The sequence below is a fragment of the Ochotona princeps genome, chromosome 9 (genome assembly GCF_030435755.1).
Source record: "Ochotona princeps isolate mOchPri1 chromosome 9, mOchPri1.hap1, whole genome shotgun sequence".
NCBI classification, from domain to species: Eukaryota; Metazoa; Chordata; class Mammalia; order Lagomorpha; family Ochotonidae; genus Ochotona; species Ochotona princeps.
In genome coordinates this window covers 33,523,347-33,542,718 of record NC_080840.1, presented here as the reverse complement: position 1 = coordinate 33,542,718, position 19,372 = coordinate 33,523,347, and the positions used below count along the sequence as shown (strand labels likewise).

The 19,372-nt window shown below is 46.5% G+C and overlaps 1 protein-coding gene across 2 annotated transcripts; it reads left to right on the top strand.

The window, feature by feature from the left end:
• Positions 1–2,480: 2,480 nt before the first annotated feature.
• On the top strand, positions 2,481–10,103 carry OSR2 (odd-skipped related transciption factor 2). Of its 2 annotated transcripts, none has more exons than XM_004580630.2 (4): positions 2,481–2,856; positions 6,926–7,677; positions 8,645–8,744; positions 9,614–10,103. In XM_004580630.2, exons 2-4 carry the CDS (start codon positions 7,022–7,024, stop codon positions 9,686–9,688), a joined length of 831 nt encoding a protein of 276 aa, XP_004580687.1. In that variant the 5' UTR covers positions 2,481–2,856; positions 6,926–7,021; the 3' UTR covers positions 9,689–10,103. The 2 variants fall into 2 exon arrangements, with proteins under 2 accessions (XP_004580687.1, XP_004580686.1); XM_004580629.3 differs by having other exon boundaries at positions 9,532–10,103.
• The last annotated feature ends 9,269 nt before the right edge of the window (positions 10,104–19,372 follow it).

Genomic DNA, 19,372 nt, shown 5'->3' with positions numbered 1-19,372 from the left:
CATAGCCACCCAGACCGCGCAGGGCGGGGGAGTGGGACGGCTCCGTGGAGATCCAGCCCCCCACCTCACGAGGGAAGTGGGACGCAGCGGAGGCCGCAGCAGGCTCTAGGGACGTCTCCTACCCCTTCACATCTCCTGACCCCACAAGTCTCCTTGCGGGGGCCCCCACGCTGTCTGCCGCGCTGTGCGCTGTAGCCGGGGGAGTCTGGCTGGTGAGCTGCTCATCTGGGGAGCCCAGGGTGTGTGCCCGCGCCCCTATAGACGCGGGACGGGACGCGGAGTTCACTGAGAAACCTCAGTGCCTGTCCCGGGGTGGGCGCGGAGAGGCACCGGGGGCGAGGGGAGGTCAGAGTGTCCGCCGGAGCGCTCAGGCTCCTCTCTTCCCTCAGGCAGCTGCCCGCGCCGGTGCGCACCTGCCCCTCTCAGCGGCAGCAAGCAGCGACCGGGAGGCCGCCGGGGCGCAGCTGGCCGGGCCACACGACTCTTTCCGACCTCGGCTGCCAGAGCCTTCTCCCTACCTTGCGAGCGAGTGTGGCGTTCGGGCTGCGATGGCCCAGACTCCATTTTGGAACTTGGGAGGCTGGGGTGGGCGAGGGAACCTAGGCGTTTGTGGGAGAAAACCCGGGCTCGGGAGATTTTGCGGAAAGAGGGCGCAGCTCGCGGGTGGCTGGAAAGTTTGTGCACTCCGCAGGATTGAGCAGACGCTTCCGCACCCAACGTACTCGCACAGAAGGGCCGGAAAGGTGTGAAGCCCCGCCGCTGAGAAACTGCCTTCGTCCTGGAATGGAAAGAAACTCTCTCCGGGTCGCCACCCCGGGAGACTGCAAGGAGAGAAAGTTCCCTCCCAATCTCCCAAATTGAGAAAAGCTGCGGAAGGAATGAGGCGGTTGGGGAGAGAGGACCGCAGGCATCCTCGAAGCAGAGGCTCCGAATTGAACGCTAAAAACGAAAGCTCCCCTCTGGAACCCACCAGGGAAAACGGGCTGTTTTGTTTTGTTTTTAACCTATGAACTGAGTGCTACTTCCAAGCTGTTTGTTCCATTTACCTTGAGACCGCGAAGTACTGCAAGCTCACTCTTGAGGGGTTTTTTTTAGGAGTTAAAAGTGGGAAAGAAACGGAGAGGAGGAAAAACTATCCTTGAATTATATTTTAGCAGGAGAACGAAAACAAAAAAGGAGTCTATCCACCTCGGTATGAATAAGAAAGAGTTTTAATAAAGTAATCCCTGGTAGATTGTACCTGGCTCCCCAGTCAAGGTTGAACTTTGGGATGGCTTCAGCCTTCCACATGGCGCGTGTTCGCTTCCCCCACACGCTTGAGGTGGGTTTTTTTTGGGGGGGGGGCGGCGGAGGCTCATCCAAAGACATCTTTGGGTAGAACGGATTTAAGTTGTACGGCCTTTTTGGCAGGAAGAGCCGCACTCCTGGGCCCCTCCAGCGACTCGTCTAGGACGAAGAGCTCTTTGCGGAGCGCCGCTTGGCTTGCACCCATCTCCTGTGCGAAAAGGCAGTTGAAAGTGGATGCGCCCCGCTCCCACTGGCCTGCTCTGCGGTCGCCCCCATTCCGGAGGGGCCGAAGTGTCTTGAAGAAAAACCTGCCACTCAACTGAACTGAATTCAAATTCGGTCAACTGTGCTGGCGGCTTGAATCAAGATCTCAAGTTCTCGCTGAAAATGATGTACGCGTTTGGAGACACCATTAGAGTATTTTCTAGAATTTTCGAGGTGCTTGTTCTTTACCCAGTGCAGATGGATTTTTTTTTTTTTGGCCAACGCGTTGCAGATGCCCACCCTTTTAATCAAGTTGGTTAACTGCTTATGAAATATACATGAACCGATTAAAGCTTAAACACTGTCAGAAATTTCTTTTAGTTCATTCCATATGTCTTTGCAGTAATTACGAAATAAGTCAATTGTCACCTTTATAAACAAACTTCGTTTTGAAGACAGCAGGCAAAAGCAGACTGCGCATTTCGTCTTAATTGACGAAAAGTATGTACAACACTATTTTAAATTGAGGGTGGGGGTTGATATATTTTTACAGAAGGTAATCTGGGCCCGAAGAGCTTTACCTATGAAAAACATGGTTGGGTTAAATGTGTCAAGAGGTGGAAACGAAGCCAGCGAGCGCACCGAGTAAAGCCACAGAATGCCCTTGGAGTTTCGCTGGGATCTCTGCGAGACAGAGAACCAGCTGCCGAGGATCTCATGGGATCGGGAACAGCGGCCCCGGGAAAGGAGGAGCGTGAGAGTTTTGAACTGAGTCAGCTCGGGCTGCATCTCCGGAACACGGACACCTTCAGCTAACCTGTACCTTTAAGACTCAGTTGCTATCCAAACACAAGTAAACAGAGTGGACCATTAGCGGACGCCGGGCGCGGAGGCGGAGCCTGGGCGCAGTGGGCCCGGCTTGGCGGCGGGACGCCCGCCCGGAGGGGAGGCGGGGCCGCTACTAAAGCCCGGGACTCGCGGTCCCCGGCAGCCTGGGGTGGGACGCGGGCGGGATCAGAGCTCGGCGTTCGCTCCTGGAGGAGGGGAATGGCCCTGAGAGGGTGCGGGCTCCGACCTCTTTCGGAGTCGGCGGATAGAGGCTCGCCTGGGCGCGACGTTTGGGGTGAGCGCTGAGCGCCGGCACCCCGCGTCTTTATATGGTGCGCGTGCATTCGGACGAACACGGAGGAGTCGCTCATGCTTTGCCTGCTAGTCGTCGTCCTCCAGATCATGTCCACAGTTCCCGGGACTCCGCGGGGAAAAAGAAATTTGTCCAGCGTGGACCCAAAGACCTTTCCAAGCCGTGCGCCTTGCTGCCGGGACCTGGTCTGAGCGGGGCTACCCGGGCAGATTGTTCTGCCGGAGGTGAGTGTCCTCTCTGGGAAGGGTCTGTGACCGACCCTGCAGCTCCGGGGAAGGGCGGGCTTGGGGTTGCAGGGGGCGCTCAGGTTCTCGGTCTGTGGTTGCCGCCGGAACAGACATTGCAGAAAGAAATTCGGACGTGGTCCCGGGGCTTTGTGCCCTTTTCCCTGGACCGCTAGAAACGCGACTTCCAGCTAACATCCAACTACCTACGCACAAAACACAACTTGTAGGTGCTGTTTTCTCTGGTTTTGTTTGCGGACCTTTGTGAAGCAGTAAGACTTTCTTGTAAAAGCTGGCCAACTTACGCTGAGCTCAAACCCACAAACCCCACAGAGTTTCTGTCCCTGTCCTAGAACGCCCGAGTGGGACAGCATCGGCAGCGCAGCGCAAAGGGGCCTGGACAGGCCGTGCCTGCCCAGCCCACGCCGCTGACGGCGCGGCTCAAGGAGGGGAAATCAGTTCCGTGCATGGTTAACTCTCCAACTGTCTCTTGGCCTTCGGATTTTTTTTTCCCTCCCACCTTTACGGACGGAGGAGACTAGAAGGCAGATGCGGCGGGGGCTTGCTAGCACTGGAATCGCCAGAAACAGCCACGGACCAAGGAGCTGCGGTTGTAGAAGCGAGGGAGGAAAAGGTGGTTGTGCCGGGAGAGCTGCCTCTATCTTCCTTACCTGTTTGCAGAGAACAAAAGAGCGCGCGGGTACAAACAGCAAGTTTCTCTGCTAAGCAAACGACCAGTCCTGAACAGAGTGAGAAAATTCCTCTCCTAAGAGCAGAGAAGGAACAGAAGGAAATAGAACCCAGATTATACAGAAGGCATCTTAATTTAATTAACTCTTAGGGCTGGCAGAGACCCTGGAAAGGGGCAGAAACCTACAATCTGCAACCTTCCCCCCCTCCACCCCCTCCCGCCGTGATCTAAGATCGCTTTAAACGATTGCTCTTGCATTTATATAAAATTCTCTTGTGTTTTGAACTGAAATTTCGTAAGCCTATTTGATCCACCAGCCCTTTCTCTCAGGTACAAATGCACGAGTTTCAGCAGATGATCCCTGACTATAAATTATGTTTCGATTAACTCACTGTAATAGCACCGTGTACCGAATAGCCTGAAGCTCCTTATCAAATTGCCAGGCTACCTTTCTGATTTCCACGTTGTGAAAGCTTTGCTGAACTGAAATTGGCATGTACACATCTCCCCGTGTTGACAAGCCTGTGAATCTCCCGAAACTTCTGTTCTTGCCTGGAAATCCCTGGGAAGGAGCTGATGACAGAAAAGTAGCCCAGCTCCACCCAAATATATATGCCTTTGTCGTGGTTTAGGCTTCCTTTCTTGCAAGTTGAAAAGTCACTCATGCTGCCCCCCCCCCAAAAAAAAACCAGAATGGTGAAACTGTGAGGGCAAAGAAGGTGGCTACTGTTGCCAGAAACCCAGGGTGAGAACTCCATGGCTCCACTCTGGACAAATCGAAAGTAGCTCAGATCCCTGCCTTGACTGGAAATATCTCTTGACATACACTTCCAGCAGCTGAAGGTTAGGGAGTGCCTGACCTCTCTAACTATATACAGCAAAAATATTCCCTATCGAGGGTGGTTGTTGATGAAGAGGTTTCACAAGGCACCCCTGCTTTGCTCTCGTTCTGTTCGTCACACAAAGAAGTCAATTTGCTCTACAAATTAAAAGCCACACATTCTGTGACATACGTGAGTCCTTTCCAATGCGAAAATGATGCATCACTGGGGGTAAGGAAGGAAGCCCACACTCAGCTCTCTGCTTGTGAATTAACATTATAACCTTTCTGACAAAGTTCACTTCGAGCCTTTGAAATTCAAGTCCAAGTGGTAATAGTATATCCACTGACAACACCCACCACCACCACCACCACCACCACTCCCCAAACACACATCCTTTGGTGAGACTGGAGCTGTGCCTCTTCTATTTATTTCTAACAAATCGAGTGTGGGAATATACCCAACTCACAATGCCAGTTTGCTGTCGATGGGAGAGCGACTGCTTTTCGACATTAGGGGAAAATAGTATTTTGATTCCTGGAATATCCTCATTCTGCAAAGAGAAGGAAATGGATGTGTAGTTTATATATATATATTTTTCCTGTCGGAGGGGGAAATAATCAGATAGATGACCAGGAGTAGTAACAGAATCATCTCTTCTTACCTGCCTAGGAGAGAGGGCTGGAGGGTTGCCGTGGAGCGTACACACATGTGATTTGTGGTGGGAAAGTTTGTTAGTGACAGGGTTTTCTGATTTGCTTGACTGGGCTGGCCAAGACCCTCTGACTGTTACACACCTCTCATTAACTCCCAGTCCGACCTCCCAGACTGCACACCACCGAGCAGAAGCGGTTCGTGAATAAATCCCTGTGTCCAAGTCGTTCCAAACGGAGGCGGAAGGTGTTGGCCCCGCGGAGACTGCCAGATTCGGTGTTTCCAGGGCGCTGTGTTCCTTAGCGCAACCCCTAAGGCTGCCCTCATATATGGCCCCTGAGTTACTGGAAATGGCTAGGTGGGGAGTGAAGGCTAGAGAAGCTCTGCTCACTTCCTGCTGGGTTTTAAGGCCAGGCTTGGCACCGGGCGGGCGGTGCTGACTGGCTCGGCTGTCCTCTCCCAAGGTAAATCTTAGCGTCTCTATTCCAGCACCTTGGAGGCCACCCGCAGAGGGAAGGCCCAGGTCCCTAGGCGGGCGGAACTAGCTTCTAAAGGGCTGACCGCCATGGGAGATCTGGTGCCCCACGGGCGAATGCAGGTGAGGTGCCCGGGGAACCTGGGTCTGGAATCACAGCTCTGTTACCATTGAGAGCACAGCAGGTGGGAAGCTTCCAGCGCACAAAGGCCGCAGACTCCAGGCACGACTCCTGAGGGGCAGGAGGTGGCAAGAACTAAAGCGCACCTACGGCGGGTGAACAAGGTTGTTCCATGCGGGCAGGGCACTCGGCCTGCTGCGGCTGCTCCCCGACGTATCCACCTAGCCAGCCCGTTCCTCCTCTCTCTACGCAGGGAAACCTCTCCGCCCCTCTCCGCTCAGAAGAAGTGGTGGTGTAGAGGGCTTCCCCAGTGTGGGGGCTGCTCCTCCTGCCAAGCCAGGAAGCCGTACGGGCCTTGGAAGAGCTTGGCGTTCAGTCTGGGCAAAGGGGTTCTGGCCTCAGGGGCGTTCTCCATCCCCATCCCACCCCACCGCCTGGGAGCCTGCACCATCTGGATGTGATCTTGGTGGGGGGCAAGGGAGGGGCAGCCCCTGGGAAGAAGGAGGGGCTACTTCCCACAGGTCCCTGCCGATGAGGTGTCACTTTCCTTTGGCCTGTCACCACTGGGAAAAAAGGGGAGGGGAGGAGGGGAGGCCAAGAAAGGAAAAAGTAAGTGTCCCAGGTCAGCGTGGGGTGAGGTAGACAACCCGTGAGGGCCCTGGGAGCTCAAAGGGGGCTGCCCAGGGCTGTGCTCCCGCACGCCCGAGGCAGTCCGGGTAAATGCGGGAGGAGCCACCACGCTGCGGCAGGGCGACCCGCGGGGGCCAGGGTTCACCACACTTAAGCCAAACCGGAGCTTGGAGGTACATCTGGGATCTCTGGTTGCCTCCTAGAAGTGCCGAGATGACAAAAGTGGCAGAAAACCTGGCCTCAGACGTCATTGTGGCTGGCCTGCAGATCGCGGGCTCGATGGACCCAACTTCGCCTGGTTGGGGAGCGGTGGTCGGGTGGGCTGGGCTGGACTAGGAGCGGGCTGAGCCGGAGCCCTGTGCCAACTTTTCTTTCTCCTCGGACCCAAGGCTTGTGCTGTGTGCCTGGAATCTGACCTACCTTAGAGAACACCGAAGGGCTGGGGTGCTCTATATCCCAGGGATAACTTCTTCCCTGGGCTAGGCGGATCTCAGGGCGGGCCAGAAGCTGTACCATTCACCCTAGGTTCGTTTGAGAGATGGAGGGGAGTGTCTTTGGATAGGGAGAAGTTTGGAAGAAAGGTGTGACAGCCCACGCCGGCGCCAAAGATCCCCAAAGGGGTCAGTTGGGCTAATAGTCATGATTTCCCCCTCTCCCGCCCATCCCATCATTTTCAGGGCTTTCTCGGTGTGCTGTTGCTCTGGGTGTTTCGCTGGAGCCCACGCTCATCCGCCTGTGAGTCCTGGAAGAAAGAGAAACAGCATCCCGGCAAAATGGGGAGCAAGGCCCTGCCGGCGCCCATCCCGCTCCATCCGTCTCTGCAGCTCACCAATTACTCCTTCCTGCAAGCCGTGAACACCTTTCCAGCCGCAGTGGACCACCTACAGGGCCTGTACGGCCTCAGCGCTGTGCAGACCATGCATATGAACCACTGGACGCTGGGCTACCCCAACGTGCATGAGATCACCCGCTCCACCATCACCGAGATGGCAGCGGCGCAGGGCCTGGTGGATGGGCGCTTCCCCTTCCCGGCCCTGCCCTTCACCACGCACCTCTTCCACCCCAAGCAGGGGGCCATTGCCCATGTTCTCCCAGCCCTGCACAAGGATCGCCCCCGTTTTGACTTTGCCAACTTGGCGGTGGCCGCCACACAAGAGGATCCCCCGAAGATAGGAGACCTGACCAAGCTGAGCCCGGGCCTGGGCAGCCCCATCTCGAGCCTCAGTAAATTGACTCCGGACAGAAAGCCCTCTCGAGGAAGGTTGCCCTCCAAAACGAAAAAAGAATTTATCTGCAAGTTTTGCGGCAGACACTTTACCAAGTCCTACAATCTGCTCATCCACGAGAGGACCCACACGGACGAAAGGCCGTACACGTGTGACATCTGCCATAAAGCCTTCCGGAGGCAAGATCACCTGCGGGATCACAGGTGAGGTGGGGAGGAGGAGGACTAGGAGGGAAGACGGGCTACTTGGCCCAGACAGACATTCCAAGTGCCTCTAAAAAGCCCCCCTGTGACCCAGAACGCGCCTCCACTCCCACACTTTGGAGCTGCATAGTCGCAGCATGCAACTCCGCATCTCCCCTGCGGCCCCCCTGCTGCGTTCTGGTTTGGAACGACAGAAAACCTTCCCTCTGCCTTGGTCTGGAAGCACGTTGAGAGTTGGCCTGGGTCCTGGGATCGTCATCCCAGTTCTTACCAGCTGTCCTAGGGGAGTTGGGGGGTGGTGGGAGGTAGTAGCCCCTGGGTGGATACTGGTCCCAGCTGCCGCAGAACCATTTCTTGAAATCTGCCTGTGACCTCGTTCCCTTCACCCTGCCTCTTCCCAGGTGCGCCCTCTTGTAAGTTAACATATTCGAGGATCTCAAGGTCACAGAATTAAGCCCCTTCCCACCCCCCATTAGTAGGCGGCTGTTGCAGAAATGCTAGATATTCTAACGTAAGTGTGTGTGGAGGTAACAATTTCCCTGGAAGCGGGAGTGAAAAGGTAGTTTCAACTCTACCTGGCCCTACCACAGGTGGAACGTTTTTTACCCACCCCCCTCAGCCGCTAAAGTCTTATATCCAAAAGGTGGGGGAGAGTGGTGGAGAAGGCAGAGACCCCTTAAACTGGGTCTTGCTCTTGGTCTAGATTGGAATTTAGTGCTTATGAATCCTAGAGAAATAGTTAGTGTCTCCGCAGGACAAGCGCCCCGGGAGGGTGAGCAAATGAGAGGCAGAGCGGACGCTTTTCTAGGAGTGCCTGTTCGTTGAGGTTGACCCTGAATAGGAACAAAAAATCGAAAAATAATTTCAGTGGAATTTGTTTCTTTTGTTATTCCACGACCGCTCCAGTGGATTAATTGTCCTCCCGTGGGGGTCTTGCCTTGCAATGAAACCTTATATTGATTTTCAGGTATATCCATTCCAAAGAAAAACCCTTCAAATGTCAGGAGTGTGGGAAAGGATTTTGTCAGTCTAGAACTCTAGCCGTTCACAAAACCTTACATATGCAGGTGAGTTTTTTTTTTTTCTTATTTCAAAAACAGCGACTGGTTCGGTTTTTATCAGCATCGCTTTACAAAAAGGTTTTCAAAGGCCATTTTCTTTTAAAACGTGGTTTAGATCTTTAGGTAAGGAAAAGCAGCCCTCTCAATTTGTCTTAATTTACAAAATCCGTCTTAATTCATATGAAGCATTTCGATATTTTCCTTGAAGTATAAGCCACTACAAATCCCACTTTTAGAATTTTATTCCTGCGCCCCCCCCACACACACACACACTTGCCTTGCATTTAAAGCTCTCGAGTTTGGGAGGAAATAAAGGTAATTTTCATAATGGAGGCGCAGTGAAATCCCATACACTGTCTTTCCCAGGGGCCTCACAATTTGTAGCTTTCAGAACATTGAGGAATAGTTTAATTTTCCAGCAAAGAGGAGCCTATTTCCCAGGAGAATATCGTTCCCTAAGAGAGGATTAGAATGTTTCCTTCCCCATTTTCCTGCTTGTGACACGGTGATGAAACAGAGGAGCTGGGAATGTCGCACGCGGGGGCCCGCTGCGGTGGCCGCGGGTCTGCTCGGCAGTTACCGGCACACTGGGGACTGCGTGTAGTGTGTGTGTGTGTGTGTGTTCGCCCTTAGGGGCTTAGGAGCCCAGCTTTGTTCCCACACGCCCCCCTCTTTTTGTTGTGCACTTGTTATGTTAACAGCTTGAAGAGACCTATAGGGCAGGAACTGTTGAGAAGGGTGCTGCCGTGGCGGTGGGAAGGATTAATCCTTTGCTTGCTTCACATCTGAACAGGAATCTCCACACAAATGCCCCACATGTGGAAGAACCTTTAATCAGAGAAGTAATCTGAAAACTCACCTTCTCACCCATACAGACATCAAGCCCTACAGCTGCGAGCAGTGCGGCAAAGTGTTCAGGCGAAACTGTGATCTGCGGCGGCACAGCCTGACTCACACCCCGCGGCAGGACTTCTAGAGAAAACCCCCGGATCTGTCCCCGGGGACCGCGCGGCTCCCCTCCCCAGGCACCTCTGCAAGGCCTCCCAACCGGGGAACCCCGCCCCCAACCCTTCACTGATCCCCAGCTCTTCTCCCTGCTGGAGCTGCACCTGCAGCTCCCAGGAGTTAACGTGGAGGACTGTGAACTGTAGACAGCCACGCACGGCATCCCTTCACCGAGAGCATACGCTGGTTTCCTGTAGATATTCACAGCTCATTTTAGAGCTCTGTACATAATGTGTGGGTCTTCGTTGTTTTGTTTGTTTTTGTATCTCGTGGGATGCACCTAGATAATGAAAAACGGAAGCCAAGTTTAAAGACTGTATTTTCAAAATAAAACTTTCTCTTGTTGGTTTCAACACTCCTGCCCAAGTGTCTTGTTAACCTGAGTTTTTCCTCTGGAAAACTTCCTCTGGAAGGCTGAGCTGTCTCTGAAAATTCCAGTCCTAGAGAGTTGCTTCTTCATCCCCCAGGTTTGCAAAGGAAGAACTCTGACAATTTTCTTACTGAAACGTCAGCCCCTCCCTGTTTGTACTGGGACATTTTGGAATTGGGCAGTTGTGCTGTGTCTTTGTTTTTCAAAGACACAAATTGATATCCCTGAGGTCATATCCCCTTTTGTTTCAATTCCTGGTGTGTTATTGCTTCAGATAAAAGCCATAATCACTGTTAATAGCAACCAACCTTAGTGGCTTGGAGAGGCCAGGGTGGAGAGGAGCAAAAAGCTAAGGACGAGAAGGGAGCTTCTTGTCACTTTATTTTTTGTAAAATCCTTGACCTGCTGTCAAAGTTTATGATGGGCAACTTCTCTTGCTATATTAGACTTTGATCTCTGTGATTTATCACTGTAGACAGACTTTATCCTGCCTGCAGGGAGATGTCTACAATCTTAGGAGAAAAAAAAATGGAGGAGAAGAGAAACTATGTAGCGCTGAATATTTCTTCTTTCCAAGGGCGGAGATCCTTAGAGAGGTCAGGTTTATCTCTGCAAAGTTGGGTCCCGTTGTGAAGTTTATCACCATCACCAGTTGGTCTTGTGGTCCCTGGGAAAACGCCAGGAGTACAGGTAACTCCATCTACAGAATTCATGGCAAATGGGTGAGCAACTGCTGAGGCATGTCAGCCTCTCCCAGATGGTTCCTGCAGGATGTGACATGAGTATAATGGCCACCCTGAAGTCTAACAGGAGGGCTTGTGCGTAGAAGGCTGTGGATAGAGAGGGATGGTAGAGTTACCAAAGAACTGAAAGGAAAACCTTGAGCTATGACTCAGTAGGTTCTCAGACTTGAACATGAAATAACAGGATGAACGAAGTATTCTCAGAATGTTTTTTAAAAATTATATATTTATGAAGGGATGGCATGTTTCAACCTTCAGGGAAATACCAGACAGTAAGTTCTATATTTATACCGTAGAATCCTCCATAGATACGGACTTGAGTACTCATCGAAAATTTTTCACCAGTCCAATACAACAGTATTGGCAGGTCTCTGATTCTCTGCTCACCCTGGTCTCTCGGGAGCTAGCTGGAGTCCCTTCTGCTTTTCATAGGAGATCAAGTCTCTCCAACCAGGGGCCTCCCAGCAGCCAACGTGTCTATTGCTCACATAAATGCATTCCCCAACAAGACTGGAGCCCCAAGGGCTCCACTAAGGAGAAGGGGCAGTGATGGAGCATGCTGGGCGTGTGTGGTACTTAGAAGAATGAAACAGTTGTTTGTTTTCTTTGTTTGTGCAGAATTAACTCAATGACCTCCCTACCCCTACACTCTCAAAATCCTGCCTGCCTTGGAACAGGAGATTTGAATACTTTAAGGAAAGGTTATATATTGCATGTCCCCAGAGCCCCCTAATCCTGCAGGCTTTTACTGTGTAGTTGGTCTCACAGCCCTACCCACCCCTACTGACTACAAGTGCCACGGTTTGATCGCATTGGGTTCAGTCAAATTATCAGAGAATGACCCTTGCTCACTATCAAGCTGCAGGCATATCCTTGAAGTCTCTGCCACAGGAATATGTGATATGTAGATAGGTGTAACCAAATTACTATTTCTCTCCATTCGTTTGGGGTGGGGAGAGGGAAGAGAGGGAGCTGGGCAATCAGTAGTGAAAAAGGAACAAGAGGGAAAGTGGAGAAATCAGTTTCCCTTCCCATGTGCATGGTATTTTAAAAGGTTAATTCACTTACTCCTTAATTCAGTACATGCTTGGGTGTGCTTTTCATGTGCTCAGCCTTGTTCTGGGGTCCACTGATTGTCATGGTCACTTTCTGCTTTTCAATATCTAGTGACACATTTTTGGAGTCTTGAGGACTATGGTAGGAGTTGAAGTAACAGCTCCCCTCCGTTTTTATTCTTACACCCAGATCTGTCCAACTAGGCTTCAAAACGATCTACCTTCTGTCAGCGTTGACTCTTTCCACACATTTTTTTTTACGATCTCAGGTGAACTTCTGAACCATAGGTTAATCTCCAAATTCTGTTTTTTTTTTTTTTTATTCTTTAGTATGCTGAGCATACAGGAAATGAATCTTGAGTGAGACAACCTTATGAGACAGCCTCAGGATAATGACATCTTGTACCTTAGGAAAGTGACCTGCTGAGTTTTGTGGTTCAGAGAAGAATCATTATTTGAATTTTAGATTAGTCCATGTTTTTGCTCCACTCTCTACCATCATCAGCTTATGAATCAAGACTCCTGGCCAGAGACCAGGAGCAGGAAATATCACGAGTCATAACCATCGTACCAAAGAACTTCATGAACAACAGTTAAGTATGACTCCTGAGCTGCGGCTGTCATCGTGTTTCATAATCTATGTGGGAGCTTTAAAAATAATTTCTAAAGATGAATTTCATTGTAATCGATTGTTACTGTAAAATGACAAATGTGTGTGAGATGCTCTTGCTTTTGCTAGTGTAAGTCGCAGGTTCTTTTATTATGGCAGCCATGAAAATCGCTATTTGGCACAGGCAGATCTTGTTACATAAGGAGACCTTTCTACAACCTGACCCTAAGACAATGAGATATTTTCAACATCAGCAAATCTACAATCTAAAATTGTCACATAAGCCCAAGTACTGTTAGCAATGGTATAAAAGGCAGTGACCAACCATGTCTTCTGCTCATTTGTTAGATGTTAGCCCAAATATTTGGATCTATTTGCTTAAACAATGTTCAATCAGATACCCTTGCCCCAACCTTGATTGGGAAGCCGTTGCCTCTCTGTGGAAGGCATTTGAGAAATGCTAGTTTCGGAAAGATTAGCAGTATGGCAGACCACACTCATTTGGATAAAAAAAAAAAAAAAAACAACTGCATGGAACCCAGAGTAAATTTTAATACAAAGAAGAGTATGGCACAATGGATGGCCTTTTGCATTATAATAAGGAAAGATGAAAATGATGAAATCCCATAACACATTGCAGGCAGGAACGGCTTTGGGTATTTAGCAGGATTATTTACATCCACCTTCGTGAGAGTCTTGTATTGAGGCTGTATTTCTCAAATTTTCCTCCTAAAATGTAACTTGCCGCTGATAACCGCCTCTGCTGACAGCAATGAGCAATAAAGGGAGTGGAGATTCAGAATGATTCAGCTTTGATGACCAGAGATATTTCAAGTTCATTCCTGTTTTATTTTTATTGCTTGTTGAGTTCCCCCCACCAACATGTTACTTTATCATCTAAACGTTGTAACCATTTTTCTTGAAACTAGCCAAAGCAAAAACTAACCTGGAAAAAAATGTAAGAACACTAAACAGCTCACAAGTGGAAACTTATTAAGCAAATGATAATGCTGTATCTGTTAAGATGCTTCCTAGTACAAGAGAAGAAACCCCAAATTAAATGAGGCTTAAACAAAGGGGATCTATGGGAGTCTGCAAGTATCCATCCATTGATGTCTAATCCATTCGAGTGACAAGATCATCTAGGACCCAGATAGTCCCAGGGTTTTTTGTTGTTTGTTTTATTTATTTTTTTAGCCTCAGCTCCCTTCATGACCACAAGATGGCCGCAACAGCTCCAAGCACCAGCTCCGCCACCTCCTCACACACATTCCTCAGGCAGCAAAAGGGACTACCACTTCCTTGCATCAGTGTTTGAGAACTCAGAAATCTCTCCCACAAATCTGTTCTGTAAGTGTGCCAGGATAGGTTATTGACCAGAAAGCAAGTCACTTTCCCTTTTCCCAGGCACTCACTCACTGGTCAGGGGGAAAGGATTACGCCAGGATCCGCTTAAACTACAGCACAATTATCTTCCATGCATGGCAATGGAAACAGGCTTCTTTGAAACCTGTGGCTACCTGAACACACCTGAGTTCTGTTAGCAGGGAAGTAAGGAAAGCTGGCTGTTGTAAATACTCCACAGGTGTTCAAATGTTTCCATTAACAGTCTATTAGAGGGTGCGGATATTAAATACAAGGTATTTAATGGCATCTATTAGTATCATATCAGCTATATAAAACAAAAGCCTCCAAAGCCAAAGCAGAAACAAATACTAGCAGAAAATATATCCAAATACTAACAGCAGCTACTCATGAGCAACCAATGAAGATTCACTTTTCTTTTTTTTTTAATTTTTATTTTTAAACTCTTCCACAATGAGCGTGTTACATTTACAAACGGGGGGGGGGGGGGGAGAGTGATAAACACTATTTTTAAAATCTGAGATAAAGTCAATTTGCTCATTGTTTTTCTTTTGATTCCTTCATCTTGATTTATTGCCTCTGACCAGTCTTTGCTTGTCTCTTTTCACCCACACCCACGGAAACCCTCCTGCTTCTTCTAACTCGTTTAATTTGCTTCCATGTTTATTTGCTAGTTTCTCTTTCTTGCTGGGTTTCCATTCACACCTCCTTTTTCTGTTACTTTCCGCCTCTCTAGGCTTCCTCCTCTGGGTTCTGTTTTCTCACTTTGAAGAGCTTCAATAATTCTGGTGGTGAGCATTTGAATGACCTAGGGTACTTATTTCTAGGCCCTCCCTGAACCCAGTGGGTGAATTGGAATTTCTGGTGATAAAGACTAAAGGGCTCTGTATTTTAAACAAACACTTCAGGTAGTTCTTCTGTGTATTAGACACTGAGAACTTCTGCGTTAGCCTTTGACACCAACATTCCGTTTATCTTATCCATCAGCCATTTACTATGTGCTTACCGTAATAAAAATAAAACAAATCTCAACCCACTTTTCTTTACTTATTTACTCACTGTCCTTGAAGTTGTCAAACTTTCCTCTGCTTTGATTCTTACTACTCTTCTAGTCTCGCCCATCAACTTTTCTTTTCTATTGTTGATTCCCCAAATTTCAATTTTTCTTTTGTGAATTTGCAGACAATTTAGGCTTTGAAACTTCTTTCTTTGTTCTTTATTGTTCTGTTAATTCACTCACTAATTTGAAAAGACAGAAGATAGGGAATGTAATGATGGATTAAAATGAGAAAATCGCAAAGATTAGTTTAACTTATTGCTTGAAATATTGCCACCAAATGTATGAATATTAATTTGCCAAACCAATGCTTTATGTGTTGTGGTATGGATGAATTATGCTGGTCTTCTAAGTTGCTTTTTAGATTCTTTATATTGTTAATATCACATTAACATTGCACAGCAGGAGGCCATTTTGTGACAGAGCCGTTGGACATGAAGTTGGAAGATGAATTCAGTTAAAACTCTGGAGCTGTACGTGGACAAGATAGCGAATCTCTGATGCTTTCTCACCTATAAAATGAGAATTTATACTTTGTAAACTTACTTTGTAAGCCCCCCTAAGTCTGTAAGTAAGAGTTGTTGTTCTCCTTAAGGACTTCCTAAGGACAGTTTCAGGAAAGTATCTTTGACTTCACAGAACCAAGAAAATATCAAGAAATCATGTCACTTCTGTCCCATGAAAATATTAATTCAATAAAAATAAACATGAGTTTTACTTGAAATTGCCCTATCGCTGATTTCATTGAAACTCCTGAAGTGTTAGAGATTCTAAAAACTTAACTGGAGTTCTTACATTGAAAAGTAAATGTATTTTTTTTTTCCCATGGGATAAAAACAACCATGCTTATTGTTAAAACGGAACAAAACAGAACAGTATTCTCATAGAAATGTGTTGGTATACAGTGAATTCACGCTCTAGTGATGGATTCCCTTAACACTGCTTTCCAGATGGACCCACTGTTAACGTTTTTGGTATGTGTTTCTTGACATTTTCACTATAGTGTACACTTGCACACACACTCACACCCACAAATGGGATCATAACATTTTGCAATCTGTTCCATCCTCCACCCTCCTGCCCCACTTACCAATAAAACAATGTATGTATTTGATTTATTTTTTTCCAATCAGTATAAATTTGTCTCTTTCTAACATAATGGGAAGAAATCAACTACTCTTAAGTCTGAGAATTCAAATTATTAATTTGAATTTAACATGGATAAATAGAAAGATTATTCTGTTCCTGAAATCATTTATAAAACACCACCCTTAACTGACAACCTTAGTCCCCTATCTTTGTGAAGGCAGCTGAGCAAGTGCCTGGAGGGTTTTGCAAATTCTTCAAGGTGTGTCATATTATGGTTCACATCAGTGCACATTGATATACCTCCCTGGCAAGACCTGAAAGATACAGTTCTTAAATCCCCTGGTGACCCATTATCCATGGATCACTGACAAGATAGAATGTAATAGCTCCTGTCTTTTTACCAAGGTAAACTACCCAGTGAAACTGGACTGTTCATACCCCATATCTTTTATCTAAATAAGTCAATTAAACTAGGAAAAAGAAACTACATTAGGAAGATCATACAAATGCTCTGATGGTCTTTATATTTTGTTTTTTATTAAATCAGGAAACAGGAATGATTTAGTTGCAGAGTGAAACTGGCAAACTTTTCCCACAGCCTATCTTTCAGATGATCATCTGAAATACACAGGTAGAAAAATTGCACAAGCTTGAGCATTTAGAACACGAAGTTCAACCAAGAGAGCCTTGAGGACAGCATTTAAACAGTAGTTCAATTGGTATCATGGGTCAGAATTTCACATTTCCCATAATCTTGGCCTTAAAAGTCAGCCCTCCCCTAGCGTAACAATCACTTTGTTTGTGAACTGGGTCATCCAGAGTCATAAGCACTCAGAGAGACTTATTCACAGGCCTCTGCAATATTCACCACGTGGCACTGTGTTTTTGCAACATCACATCACATATTGACAGTGCTGTGTTGTAAATATCGTAACGTGATGACAGGGCATGGCCATGTTTTTCTGTGGTTCTGATCTAGATCCATCTGAAAGCTCCTTACTTCATGTTAATCTTCTTGACTTCTAAAATGAGTCTGTCCCCATTTTCTATCTGTTTGGAGATGGAAAAATTTGGAACAGAAAAGATGCTACTTTTGTCAATCTGATTAACCCTTCCTTTTCTGCTCAGGGTCAAAGAACAAAGGAAATAACTTGACCAACTATTTCAGTAAGAATATAGGCAAACCAATCAAATACTGTGACCTGCTGGTGAAACTGAAGCCATTCCTTCAACACCATGACTCCATTAGAGAATTCAAGCACATCTGCAGAGAAATAGACAAGAATGTTCTCCAAACTATTGCTTAAAATGGAGAAATCTCAAAAGAACTAAAGTGTCTGCTAATGAGACAATGGCTAAATAAATCATAAACATTCATATAAAGCAATGCTAGAAAGAGGTTAAAAAGGCCAGATTGACACCACATGTATCAGTAGAGATTTATTCCTGTGAAGTCAGAAGACATGATACATAATTGATAGAAAAAAGAGTGAGTGTATAAAATGTTCTTCGATTGTCACCTTTCAGAAGAGAAAAGAAATTGTGGTCTAGTGCACATTGCCTAGGAATCCCACTTATATTTATAATACTTGATTTTTTAAAATGATATTTGATGCACATATGGAAGTTAAGTTTTCTTGAAATTGAACTGAGTGATGAACATTATTTATTATACTGATTTCTGTGACTTTTTACATGTTTGGAAATTTTCATAAACTTGCATTTTTTTTTTTCCAAAAGGAATTGATGTTAGAGTGGAAAGAATTTTAGAAAATTTCTAGTTCTGAGTATCTAATACGAAGCTACACAATCGGGCACTGGAGGGACAAGGTCTTCTTTGGGGTTTACATTCTACTTGAAGAAGCTAATTTTTTTTAAAGAGGATATTAATAAGGATCACAGAGAGGGTGAAAGAAATGAAGCCTAGAAATTTAAATGGCCTTCCCAAGATGCAGGCCAGCTCTAGAATTTGGCTTTTCCTATTTGTCTTTGCACATACTTCTGTTTGCCCCTAGCCACTCTACAAATACTCATTTTTGATCATGTTAGACATAACCACATTGAAAGTATCTCACTTGCTTTGTTGCCATATCTCATTTGAGAAATAAAGCACAAAGTATAAATTTATCAAATGCTAAAGCTTAGCTAAATAGCCCTAGAATGACTGGACTATTTAAATTTATACAATCTTCTTATGAGGTAGGTCAGCATTATATTCATTTTATAGATGGAGAAAAAGTTGAAAGGGGAAATAGCAATTAGATGAAGCAAATTGCCTAAGACTCTGTAATAAGAGTGACAGAATTTGAGTCAAAATTCAAAACTCCAATTAGTCTGATGCAAAATCTTGACTTTCCTTCAGCTCTTGCTTCCCAGGTTGCTGTTTCATGTCTACACATTGCTGTAAAGCCTACATCACTTGTTTGAAAACTCTGAGAGCCCTTGGAACTAGTGTCTTCTCAGATAAATTGAGTGTTATTCTTTTCACTTTTAAAATTCTTTAAGCTTTCGTGTTCATCTAAATGTGCAAATTCTTTTTTCCAGATGGTCTCAACGAATGTTTAGGGAAGTCACCTTCCAGGCTATAGCTGTTACGCTTAGAGCTTTAAAGACAAGCTTCAGGTGAGCTTTTAACTGCCATTGGCATATAAAGAACAAAATGGCAATGGTGTTATGACATCCATACTTCTTACACAATTTTAGCATTTATAAAGTTTCTATTAAAGTAATTGTCTTCATTTCTGTCGATTAAAATCATGGTTTTAACATAATGAAGCTGAAGCTGATTTTTTTTTAAACATCTCCATCTTAAGTTCATTAAAAAAGAAAAAGAAATCAGCACTTAGCTGGATTTGGGGAGAAAACATGGGCAGAATCTAAATGAAACATCAGAAGATGGTGTGGCCTACCACTATTGCTCACCAGGAGTTCCTTAGTAGATTACCCTTGTGCACTGTATATTTCCCTACAAAGCTGATTATAGGTTTATGTTGTAAATGCACAATATTGACTGGTACAGGAATACTCTGGAATTGCTTATTATCTTCATTTTCCAATGAATTCTTTCTTTCCTTGGCTGATGTGTGAAGCTGGGCTTCTAAGGACTTCTTCAGTGTCCTTATTAAGAACATCTGTAAAAGAGCATCAGAATGAAGTGTTGAATTTCACCCATTTGGATTTCATTAAAATGTCTATAGTTGTCAAGCATTTAGAAAGTCAAGACACTAAGAGTTTGGGGTTTGACCCAAAGGAAATTGGTCCTCATTTGAAGGCTAAACAGGAGGAATAACTGAGCCAGTTTTTTTATAGAGAACGGATTAAAAAAAAATAATAATAATTT

What these genes read in the sequence shown, in the direction of transcription:
- OSR2 (XM_004580629.3), top strand. Translation starts at nt 7,022, where the DNA reads ATGGGGAGCAAGGCCCTGCCGGCGCCCATCCCGCTCCATCCGTCTCTG. An exon ending in GATCACCTGCGGGATCACAG is followed by an intron (nt 7,678 to 8,644) that starts GTGAGGTGGGGA and finishes ATTGATTTTCAG; the next exon opens with GTATATCCATTCCAAAGAAA. An exon ending in ACAAAACCTTACATATGCAG is followed by an intron (nt 8,745 to 9,531) that starts GTGAGTTTTTTT and finishes ACATCTGAACAG; the next exon opens with GAATCTCCACACAAATGCCC.